Genomic DNA, 12,798 nt, shown 5'->3' on the forward strand with positions numbered 1-12,798 from the left:
TGTCCCACAGAATTATTCGTTATTAGAATTATTCAAAATCAGTTTAAAAAAAATTATACTTCCATTAAATGCTGCTCTTTTGAACACTGTATTCATCAAAGAATTCTGGATTTTTTTTATCATGGTTTCCACAAATATATCAAACAGTAAAAACAGTTTTCAATAATAATAAGAAGAAATGTCTCTTGAACACCATATTAGCATATACAGTATTAGGATGATTTCTGAAGGATCATGTGACACTGAAGACTGGCATAATGATGCTGAAAATTCAGTTTTAACATCACAGGAATAAAATTACAACTTTTTTTTTAGAAAACTTTCATTTTAAATTGTAATAATATTTAATAAAAATATAAAATTTTGATCAAATAAAAAAAACTTTCGAACAGTAGTAGAAAGCAGAAATCTGTTATTTTAAACTGTAACAATATCTTACACTACCACTGTTTTATAGTGTGTATAGTATAGTAGTTACTGTATTGTATTTTTGATCAAATATATGCAGTCTTAGATAGCAAGAGAGACTTTTGAACAATATGAGGGTTACAAATTCTCTCATTTTTGGAAGAACTACAACTTGAATTAAATTTACTACCAAAGATAGGAAATTCAAAGTATCTTGAGCAGAGCAAATCTTACCCGAACCGCCTTATAAAGCAATTTCCAATCCGCATACAGACATTCAAACTTTGTCCTGTTTGCAGGGTTGGATGATACCAGTGTCTCGAGAGCTATGATCTGGGCTTCACAATCTTCCAAGTCCTTTCTAATTACCTGCAGAGAGATGCATACTCATTTTACATTCAGTCTGCCACTAGCGAGTCTTTCCCGCTCCCACCTGGACAAGCCACTCTGATCAATCAGCGCAAACACATTGAGCTCAGCGTGACATAACTCCTAGCTCCTTAAATTATTCACAGGACTCTTTTAGTGTGTGCCTGAAAGACGATCTAATCAAAAGTCACTGTACGTCTACAGCATACCACATGCAGAGATTAAAACCAAAACAGCTGTTTAAAAGGAAATTCAAAAAGCTGTGTGCAAAGCAAAACTTTTTTGAAGTCGGAAACAGCAATACGCTTCTGTTTTCTCTGCTGCTCACCCGGAGTTGGTCGGCCTGGGTCTTCTTGGCAAGAATGTCAGGTTGAAGTCCATCCGTCATCATGAACCGCTCCTTTATGGAGGTTTGTTTTTTGTGTATGGAGTCATAGGCATCTGAAAAGTCCTTCGTCTTTGATATCAAACCCTAAGGATATTCATAGGATACCACATGGTTTGGGGTGTGGAGACAGCATGTATAAGGCTTAAGACAGGGATATAAGCTATATAAGAACACATTTATATCATGATAATCTGAAAATAAAATAAATCCGTCAGTGGGCAATATAAGAATATTTTTATATCATGATAATCTGAAAATTAAATAAAAAATAAAATACAATAATAAAATAAAAATATATATAAGGGTAATATATGAAAACATTTATATCATAATCAGAAAATAAAATATTAGTGGGTGATAAAAAATTTATGACAAAGTGATGTATACTGAATGAGGTAGGTCTACTAATAATTTACATTTAATGAAAAATAAAGTATTTATTTATCTGTCTGCATACATTTAGGCGAATAAACAGGGCTTCTTTTCATCCATACATGATATGCATTAACTTTGACCACATTTTTTGTTATACAAGACTATGCGTGTTTTGGCTAATGGCGGAGGGAAAGAGAGTTGATGTAGCTCAGCTATTTACAGTCTGTAAATAAAAATAAAAATTTTGAGCTGTGGCTGGTGGGGTACCTGCAGGCGGTTCTTGCGCTGTTGGAGCTTGCTGTGGAGTAACTCTCTCTTCCTCACATCCCTGCTGAGCTCTTCCAACAGATCGTCAGCTTTCTCTTGGCCAAAAACTGAGCTGAGCAGATCACTCTTCACCTGGAGCAAACTCAAGCGCTCCTGGAGCTGCACGCTGTTTTTAAGTAACTTCTACAAAGAATAAAACAAAAGAAGAAAGAGCACACTCAATAACTTCAAAGAGAACAAAGCACTAACACTGAATTAAGGTGCCAAGATTAAGGCAAAAATCACAGCAAATGCTTAAATATGATCATATCTACAACAGATCGTAGCATAAACTCAATATATAACCTTTATTTTCTCAAAACAAAGTGTAAATCAGGTGTCAATGTGCCTGTTTACACCTGGCCATTTCATGCGTTTTCGCTGATCAGATATCCATCTGATTTGTTAAACGTTTCCATTTACACTTGGCCACATAAATGTGTCGTCGTAAAACCGATATAAATCCGATCTTCAATTACTCCGCTATATTTAAATTTAATGGAGTTCACGGCATTTTATTAATAATCAACTCATTTCAAGATCATAGACTGCAATAGGAGAGCGCACGGCATCAGCACTGGAAATATATGTTTGTCTTACTACTTTTAATGAAGATGATTGTGTGTTGAGCGTCTGCGTTTACTTTCAGTTTCATTCGCAGCAGTTTGCACGTCGGCTTCCTGAAGATATTTTTTTTTTCCGGCTCGCTGAAGAGATGCTCAGCTAGACATCCGTGGCGATGCGTGTTGCATTAGCGCAGTCATATGTGACTATAATGTCATCTAGCCTATAACATGCTCTCACATGTTTATTATTTTAACATTTTAGGGAGGAGTCAAATTTACATATGTGGTTTCAAAAACCAGATGCATTTACATTCGTCCAGTTTTGTCTGGAATGCGGCCCAGACCACCTCCTGAAGTGGTTTGAGCGATCGGATTTATATCCGTCTCGAATGTTTTTCGGAGGGCATTTACACCTGGTCTTTTCACGATCGGATAGCTACCCGATCAGACAAAACGCATAAAGTGACCAGGTGTAAACAGTCCCAAAAAAACTGAACGGGAAAACATCAGAACATTCAGAGTGGAAAAAAAGGCTGACCAATCTCTGCATCAGGGGTTCTGGGCTCAACAAAAACCCGAAATGAGGGATTCAAACCACAGTATCACACAGTAATGTTATTTAGCTGGCTAACATAAATGCTTTTGTATAATTGCAAGAACTACTTGACACCCAGAAAGTACCATCTAGACTGGGCTAAAAATTATAAATAAATTATAAACTGTTTTGCACTGTAAGCCATAATTTTTCATTAAGTGTGTTTATGAATTTATAGCCATCACGTTACATATCTATATAGTTTCCAGCTATTATTGCAAATAAAAAAAACAATACATTATTTGTTAAATGTTTATTTATTTTTAATTAATTCATTACTTGTTTTACATTTTTGGAGGGGGTCAGACTAGCAGATTTGTTTTAGTTAATGTGCGCTCAGAATTATTTGATTCACATACAAGTCTGATCACAAATTGATTATTTCGGTTTACTTTTAAAAACCTGTTTTAGACGTACACTGCTGTTCAAAAGTTTGTCTTTAAACATTTTTGAAAAAAAGCCTCTCGCTCATCAAGGCTGCATTTATTTGATCAAAAATACAGTAAAAATAGCAATATTATAAAATATTATTACAATTTTAAATGAAAGTTTTCTATCGGAATATATTTTTTTAAATGTAATTTATTCTTATGATGGCTCAGGTGAATTTTTAGCAGCCATTACTCCAGTCTTCAGAGTCACAAGATCCTTCTAATATGCGGATTTGGTGCTGAAGAAAAAATTCTTATCAATGTTTAAAACTTAAACATTGATTAAAACTTATCACATTTTTTTCAGGATTCTTTGATGACTTAAAAAGGTTAGCATTTATTTGAAAAATGTAGAATAATTTACCTCTATATGCTGCACGAGCAGAGCGATTTGGGAAAAATCTGTCACCTCGGCAGAGGCCTCCAGGACCTGAGAAACCACCAGATTCCATTGGCTGAAGCCATACAGAGGATCCTGCAGTATCTGCCGGAGAGCCATCTCGCTCTCAGAGGACAGCCTGAAAGATCTGCCTTTCACACTGCCACAGAAAACACAAAACAACTCTACTTAGTAGTCCTATACAGTGTGAGCTTATAGAGCTTTCAACAGATGGCTGCAACCAAACAACTGAAAAAATAAATGCAGTAAACCCTGCGTGTAATGCACTAATTGTTTGAAGTGCTTACATTAGCACTCTTTTAGGGCTGGATTCACATCGTTTACGGCTGACTAGACTTGTGTGACTAACATCACGTTGACAGTAACACAATGAGGACGGAAACCTACATGACGATCCTCCCATTGTGTCTGCATGACAGAATGTTTACCAACGACATTATCAATAGAGTCTGGTAATGTGTCGTCACAGCAGTAATGCATTCTGGGAATTTAGGTCACGGGAGCTACCGTGGCGACTGGATAACATAGTGGATATAGACGTTGATATTATTTAATGTTTCTATTATTCTACTTAAGATCACGTTGGAGTGGTTAAGGCTCACTTTACATCATTTGCCATAGCCCTTTACACGGCCGGTGTGAAAACATGCTTTTTTCAGCCTTAGAAAGCTGAAAAAGCAGAGGTATTTCCTGCAGACATTAACAGATGCCATAGCCCTTATCAGTGTCTGCATGAAATACCTCTGATTTTGATTAACGCTGTGTTGATACAGTAAGCGTTAATCATTCCAATGCGATCTTAAGTTGAATCACATACAACATAAAATAATAGCCTATAAAATGTCTACATTCACTACGGAACTCAGATTAAACTTAAACTCGGTAACAACTCAAATAAGATATGGCTTGATAATTGATCTCTGTAGATTTAATATACAGTGATTTGCATTAAACTGTAAGCCCTCACACTACAAATAAAAGAAAATCATATGGAAATGTGATCTGTGGCAGTTCTTTGATCCCCGGCCCCTTGTTTGTAAGGATTAGGTTTCATTCAATCATTTATTTGATCGCTTGCATCATTGTTCGGCATCTCTAATAGTATGGAATCTTCAACTTGGTTCATTATTTGATTCAAAGCAGCTTGTTCTGTTATAATGTCTTAATTCTTTACCCGGAGCAGATTTACTGGGCAATTGTGATATATACCAATGCTAAACAATCCACTGTTTAAGATCTAGCCATGTATTCCCCTTTAAAAAAATAGCCATGGTTTTGCTACTCTAACCAAAGTGTTTTAGCAGTTAGCCTATATCTGTAGTGAAGGAAAATTAATAATGAATATTTGCAACCTCTCAGACAATTAGAGCGATTTTTTTATTGAAAGAGATTTACATATTAGTCCGTTTTATTCTAAGAGTATGTAAGATGGTTTTCAAAAAATATTAATAGTAAACGGTCAGCTTTTTTCTGTGGTGATTTGCGTGTGTTTACACTGTGCGCTCCTAAGTGTGACCTAAAACATGGCGGAATCCGACGCGGCGTGACGTAGATTCTCAGACTCTATAGCTAATGATTAATAAAATATCCATCAAAGTATTTCTCCTTGGCTCATTCCTCCTTTGCCTGAGGCTCTTTGCGTGTGTGGTTGCTGCTCACCTCTGGTACTCTTTCACCACTGCTAGCATCTCATCAGACAGGCTTTTGGAGTCTTGTGGGAATCGAAATAGCTCTTTCAACCGGGATTTCAGCTCTTCCACCCTGGGCTCCTCTGCAATGAGCTTGTTGCGCACTCTCTGAAATGTGGACGTAGAGAACTAATCAATGAAACGAGTACACACATACAGTGTTTGAAGGCAGCTCATTCAAGCAGGGCATAAATGCAGAATTTCTCCACATGTGGTCCAGACAGCTTTCATTGATCTAAAAAAGATTGTCATCCTTCTTGCTTTTCCCCCACTGCTTACAGCAAACTTTGTCTAATTGGTTACTTTGATGGATTGAGATAAAGTGCACACACACATACGTGTATATTTGTGTTCTGAAATGGCTTAAAAAAAAAATTCTTACTCAATGATTCGTGTAATAAAGAAACATAAAATGCATAACGTACTAATATATATATATATATATATATATATATATATATATTTTTTTTTTAAGATTTATTTTTGGTGTTTTGCCTTTATTATGATATGACAGTGGAGAGCAGACAGGAAGCGAAGTGGAAGAGGGGATGGGATCGGGAAAGGTCCTCAAGCCTGGATTCGAACTCGGGACGCCTGTAACACAATGGCGTTATGTCGGCACACTTGCCGACTAGGCTTTTGGCACAGACTAAAGTAGTAATTTTAACAGCAATATTGTCAACAATATCTAAAATGACCTAAAATGCTATTTTTACCACATAGGCCTATATTATGCCATAATATAGGATTAACTGTACATACAACCTTTGACGCCATTTTTGCAAATGATGTTTAAATCACAGACACTACTAAAGCATCTCAATGTTTAAGTCGAATTTAGATAGAAAAAGTGGATAGCATATAATGAAGCCCTATACCAATGTCTACTGCAGTTAGGGAATAAGATTCTGGTCATTTGCACTAAAATACAGTATACAAAGTGTCAAAACTTCATAGTGAATTTGGAGGTATGCCACACTACTACTCTTTCAAAAACAACATGTAAAATTAGTTTTACTACGGATCAAATTACTGTCTCACCCCACACAGGAATTTACCTAAGGCATTCCCTAAATCACTGTAAGTATCATGTGCTGCCACAAAAATATGCTGGGTCTCCATCTGTATCCTACAAGAAGTCATCAGAAGACTATTTGGAAGTGGTGAGAGAGACGAACAGAGTGCTAACCGTGTGTGTCTTCCATTGAGCTACCATGTTTTCCTCAGTCCTCTCTCCATCCCTGCTTTCCAGATCACTGCTGAGGTTCTGTACAAAGGTTCGAAGCTGCTTCAGGTCCGTCCACAGCTCCTCACAACGGTTTGAATACTCGCTCTCAGAGTCCAGTGAGCTCTGGAGCTCTTCCTGATTCTCCAGCAGTGCTTGGCGTAACCTCTGCCAGGCCTGCCTCAACTCCTCCATCTCTTTTGTGATATTCTCTGCACCTGCTGGAGACGTGTTGGCCTTCACAGCTTCAGACAGGTTTTCAATGTGCTGGAGAGTGAGCTCTTCTTTTGCTATACTAGCGTCCAGTTCCTGATAGAAGTTGGATGGGTAGAAAATAATGAATTATTTATGATTCATTTCACAGATTCTTTTTAATATATTTGCAACAAGGCCTTCTAAACATGTCAAGAGAGATGGAACTTGACACAATGGCCAAAGACATCAGCCTGTATCAGTACACAGACCAGTAATTAAGAATTACTGCAAATAGAATACACACGGATTACTAAAACTTCATATACAATCAGTGTTGTATTTGTTAACTAAAGCTAAAACTAAATCAATTAAAAATTGTTGAAATAAAGCTGAAATTGAACTAACTGAAGTACTAAACTTACTAAAACTAAAAATAAATTATTAATTATATATAGAACATATTACACATAAAATTACTTAAACTTTAGCTTAAGTTAAAAATACAATTATAAAAATAAAAGCTAATTCAAAATATTATAATAGTATATAATAATACTAATATACTGATCAATTTAAATAATTAATATTAAAAAGTTTATATAAATTGTTATAAATAATGAATAACCATAATAATAAAAATTAATTACAGGGTCATATCATTTTTTAAATCATTTGGTTTTGGTTCCACATTTTACTTGTCATTAGTTATGGTGAGTCCACACCATGACCTGTTAACATCTTTGTCATATAAAAATATATGCAAAATGGCAGCAGCATCAACAGTGAAAGTCAGGTCAAGTTTATTAATACAGCAATTTTCAAAATACATATTGTTTTAAAGCAGCTTTACAGTAAATCATTCCCTAATCCCCAGTGAGCAAGTTAAACACGACTGTGGCAAAGAAAGAAACGGAATAGGATAGAGGCAGTGAGGGAAGACAGCTTGACAAATTTATTATAGTTTATGTTTTTCTTTTTTAACATGGAATTATAGATGAATAGAGAAATTAATGTAATGAAGTACCTTCCTGTCAATAACAAGGTCTTTTTAGCATGTTAATGTTACTATGGAAACAAAGAATGAGTCCAAGGATGTGCACAGCTCATAGATGTTTTTAAATCTGATGAGACCATTAAACACAAACTGGAGTATATTATAGCATTATATGAAGTATGAAATATAGCATTATATAGCATCATTTATAGCAAATATAGCATATTACTACTATATTAGTATTAATATAAAGTATTTATTTTACTGCCTCCTCACTACCTGGCAGGTTCTTAACACAGAATTGGTGTTTATTCATTATTAACATTTATTAATCTTTTTTTACATCTGAAGTTGCAAAACATGGTTTATTTAACTAAGGTTCTGCAAGTTACATCATGTTTACATGATGCACTAGATTTCACATAGTACTAGTCATAGTAATCAGATTTTTCAAATGACCCTTTAATACAGTAGCCCGAAGTGAAAACGAGGACACAAATTAGCATGTACTCAGCTAAACTGGAATGACTTCTCCACAGTTTGACTTCCAAAACAGGAATGATTTTCCCAGTTGACCATTCTGACCTCCCCTCCCCCAAATAAGTAGGTCATTGTACCTGCAGGGCTTTCAGCCTATTTTGTGTCGTATCCTCCACGTCGCTGAAACGGCTGACTTCTTCTGTTTTAGACATCAGCCAGGTTTGAAATTTATCAACGCAACTTTGGTACTGCTGGTGCTCCTCTGCTATTTTCTGTGCCAGTGTTAATCTTTCCTGCATGCATTAATATAAAAAAAAGAAAAGAAATAAATTAAATATCTGACATAATAATACTATTTTCAATTTGATGATCTTGATTAATTCTGCAGGTAACAGCAATAAATGAATGATGTCTTAAGAATTATAATATAGGTTATATAATAAATTATACACTACCATTCAACTTTTATTCAGCAAGGATGCATCAAATTGTTATTTCTATTTCAAATAAATAAAAGATTTCTATTTCAAATAAATGGTTTTTAGTATTAAACGGTTATTTTAAAGTGCCCTTATTATTGATTTTTGAAAATTACCTTTCAAGCAGTGTGTGACACAAGCTGCAAAGTTTTAAAGGTCCCATATTGTCAAAAACTTTTTCATGATAACTGAGGTCTTGGGGCTATGTAACTGGGGCTATATAAGTTTCAAAGCAGTCAGTCCACAGTAAAATGAACACAGCCTGCATAAAGAAGCTGTTTCACGAGCCCTTGTGACCTCCGTAAAAATGTGACGTCCGAAATACTCAGTCACCGCCTTCGGTCACCACCCCGAGCACCGCCCACCGTCCAACCCATCCTCCAACCACAATTAATCACGACAATATATATACAATTACAAATGATTATAAATCGTCAGTTTGTTGTTTTACACACATGCACACAGACATTATTTCATACACAACATAGTCATGAGACGAAAGAAATCTTTAGACGTAACAACAAAAGACCACACTTTATTAAACCTTTTCTAATAAGTGCGCTTTTTCGTTTTTTTGTCTGGCAGTGGCAGCAGGTATGCGATTAAATTTCTAATTTGAGGCTGTATTACGTCGATTCTGGCACCCAACATCACCACAAGATGATATTTTAAGCTCCTTATTTAGCCGAATCTGCGCTGGTTTGAATGGGCCGCCTCCAGTTCTCCCTTTATTTTGCATCCAGCTTAGCACGGTGACGTAATTGTGACGTCGGTCCTAACTAGTTACCTGTGGTTGGCCTGGCCGTGCATCACTCAGAAAACAACAGGCTATCAGAAGAGAGGCTCATGAATATTAATTAGACAGGCCAAAATCGACCTGTTCTTAGCAGAGCTCCTGAAAGAGGAGCTGTAAAAATATATTGAGATGGTTTTTGGTACTTATACCGCAAACATATATTCTTAAGGTCATCAAAACCTAAAATAAAACTCCAGAAAGGTGTACAATATGGGACCTGTAAATCTGAAAGGGCACCGTGTGTAAAGTATTGTCTCTCAAAAGGGCGTCAAAATGAAACATTAGCATATTGCCCGCGCAGACCTGAGAAAACTTGATTTTTGCGTTGGTCTGAATCAGTGTTAATTTTGGCAGGCATTTTTGATTTAGTCTTAGTCTTTATCTTGAGACGAAAATGCTTAATAGTCTTAAGCCCTATTCGCACAGGATTGGTATTATCTGGGGACCATGTGTGATTTTGAAATGACCCCCCCACATCTGAATTTCATGTGGTGCATTCGCACGGGATAAGCGAAGCCTGTGATTTTTACACCTATTTACACTCACTTAAGCCATAACCGACTGTATTTACGTGAGATTCTCTGACTCTACACAATATACTGTGACGAGTCGGCTGCCTCCCCCCTGTCCATCATCACCACCCCGTCCCATATTCGCCGCCCTTCACCAGGCTCCCGACAGGAGTGGGTGTGTGAGAGAGGAGGGGCGCTGAAACAGCCAGGGCTGGCGGCGTGTGATGAGGCGCACCTGACGTGAATAGAGCCTCATCACCGCCGCCGTTAAATGCCGAACGCGCCTCTCCTCGGGAGACCGGTCTCTTCCCGTGCATGCACGCTGGTGTCCTCGTGGGTCCAGGAAGGGAGCGTCGAGGAGGACTGCCGCACCCGTTAGGCGGCTGACGGGCTAGGATGCCGAGCCGCCGAGTCCCCCAGAAGTGCCGGGATCCCGAAGATGGACGAAGCCGCGCCAGAGACGCCGCCGCCACTCGCTCCCGGCCCCGAGAGGGGAGCGCGTGCGGCCACCGGACTCCGCCCCTTACCTGGATCCTTCCCTCCTGAACACTGCCCTCCTGCACAGCCCCGCAGCACGACGAGGACACTAGATCCCCGTTTATTTTGGACACTTTTCCCCCTTTGGACACTTTATTTTGATATATTGTTTAATAAAAACCTCTCCGAGGCTTGACGCCACGCCCACTGTGTCTGTCGTTGGCTCCTCCCGCCACAGTGGTGGAGAATGCGGGCAGGCGGAGCCTAGACAGCGCAGTTGGGCAACATCTGATGACGTCATCCCCTCTCGCTCGCAAAAAGCCGTGGAACCCGCACGGGGACAGAGGAACGACGGGGACAGCCTCCCAGCCACCGAAGGGGTAAGTGACGTTCTTTCTATTGGTCATTTACCCTGTGGCTGGTTGAGGCTGACAACTAATACCCGGTTTCTCTGTCCCGGTTCCGGCGCGGTGCGAGAGGGAGAGTTGCCCGGAGAGGAATCCCTACCCCGCCCACTCCGACCGCTGGAGCCTGGTTGAGGAAGGTAGCACTCCCGCGTGGGCGGCGACCCTCGGACGGGGATGTCGCTTGGGGGGGGGAATGTGACGAGTCGGCTGCCTCCCCCCTGTCCATCATCACCACCCCGTCCCATATTCGCCGCCCTTCACCAGGCTCCCGACAGGAGTGGGTGTGTGAGAGAGGAGGGGCGCTGAAACAGCCAGGGCTGGCGGCGTGTGATGAGGCGCACCTGATGTGAATAGAGCCTCATCACCGCCGCCGTTAAATGCCGAACGCGCCTCTCCTCGGGAGACCGGTCTCTTCCCGTGCATGCACGCTGGTGTCCTCGTGGGTCCAGGAAGGGAGCGTCGAGGAGGACTGCCGCACCCGTTAGGCGGCTGACGGGCTAGGATGCCAAGCCGCCGAGTCCCCCAGAAGTGCCGGGATCCCGAAGATGGACGAAGCCGCGCCAGAGACGCCGCCGCCACTCGCTCCCGGCCCCGAGAGGGGAGCGCGTGCGGCCACCGGACTCCGCCCCTTCCCTGGACCCTTCCCTCCTGAACACTGCCCTCCTGCACAGCCCCGCAGCACGACGAGGACACCAGATCCCCGTTTATTTTGGACACTTTTCCCCCTTTGGACACTTTATTTTGATATATTGTTTAATAAAAACCTCTCCGAGGCTTGACGCCACGCCCACTGTGTCTGTCGTTGGCTCCTCCCGCCACAATACATTTAGACTGCTGTGTGTGTATTTGAGCGCTGAGAACTGATCGCGCGCTGAGACTGAAGAAGTGGAGCATGCGCTCGAGAGAGAGCACTTCCATCAGCGTGATTCCGCCTATCCCGCCTTCACTAACTTTAACTTAATCGACAACGAATTGTGACTCCCGGGAAAAACGGGACGTCTGGTCACTCGGTCCCTAACCCTTCGGGTGCTGAGGCCATTGTTTCAGATCACTAGTTCGCGTTTTGGTAGCCTATCCGTCCACTGCGGAAAACATTCAGAAATGAGTCACCACAAATTCATTCAGACTGTTGTCAGTGATAAGAAAAGGAAACTCAAGGTTTACCTGTGCTCGGTCTTGAATGTGGTCATAGGCATCTTGAAGACCCTGCTGAGCCTTCTCATCTACGCTAGGGTCTTGGGTGCGGTTGAACAGGGCTGCAGCCTCATCCAGAAGCATCTCCAGAAACTGAGCCTGGGCTTGAATGTCACTGTGAAGGACCTGCAGATGATCCACCTGCCACTGCTTCGCTTGGAGACCCAGCTGCATCTCAAGCAGGGGCTCAAGAGACCTGTGCATCTTCTCCAGCCACATCCCGAACTCCTCATGGGCCTTCAGGTATTCACTCCAGTGCAGCCACACCCACTCTATACGACTGTCAGAGGGGCACAAAAATAATAAAATTAATAAATACATTTTCAGGACACAGCATTTCCCATTGTTCTCTATATAAATACAAGGTATGACTTTAAAAATGTTCATATATATATATATATATATATATATATATATATATATATACACACACACACATACATACATACACAGGGTGCAATTTGTGAACAAACCAGAGGGGGGGGGGGTGTTTTGGATGAGTGGGGGATGTGG

At 40.1% G+C, this 12,798-nt stretch overlaps 1 protein-coding gene across 1 annotated transcript in view; it reads right to left on the reverse strand.

Annotated features, from left to right (window-relative positions):
• The window catches only part of LOC306886505 (nesprin-3-like), a 30,861-nt gene that overhangs the window by 12,313 nt on the left and 5,750 nt on the right, over nucleotides 1-12,798 (reverse strand). Inside the window, exons 4-11 of the mRNA XM_079443657.1 lie at nucleotides 12,256-12,565; nucleotides 8,558-8,713; nucleotides 6,716-7,060; nucleotides 5,498-5,634; nucleotides 3,803-3,977; nucleotides 1,808-1,990; nucleotides 1,106-1,249; nucleotides 643-777 (exon numbers count right to left, since the gene is read on the reverse strand). Of these exons, the coding sequence (XP_079299783.1) occupies nucleotides 643-777; nucleotides 1,106-1,249; nucleotides 1,808-1,990; nucleotides 3,803-3,977; nucleotides 5,498-5,634; nucleotides 6,716-7,060; nucleotides 8,558-8,713; nucleotides 12,256-12,565 (1,585 nt within the window). The remainder of the gene's footprint in view (nucleotides 1-642; nucleotides 778-1,105; nucleotides 1,250-1,807; nucleotides 1,991-3,802; nucleotides 3,978-5,497; nucleotides 5,635-6,715; nucleotides 7,061-8,557; nucleotides 8,714-12,255; nucleotides 12,566-12,798) is intronic.

This window comes from Barbus barbus (genome assembly GCF_936440315.1).
Source record: "Barbus barbus genome assembly, chromosome: 20".
NCBI classification, from domain to species: domain Eukaryota; kingdom Metazoa; phylum Chordata; class Actinopteri; order Cypriniformes; family Cyprinidae; genus Barbus; species Barbus barbus.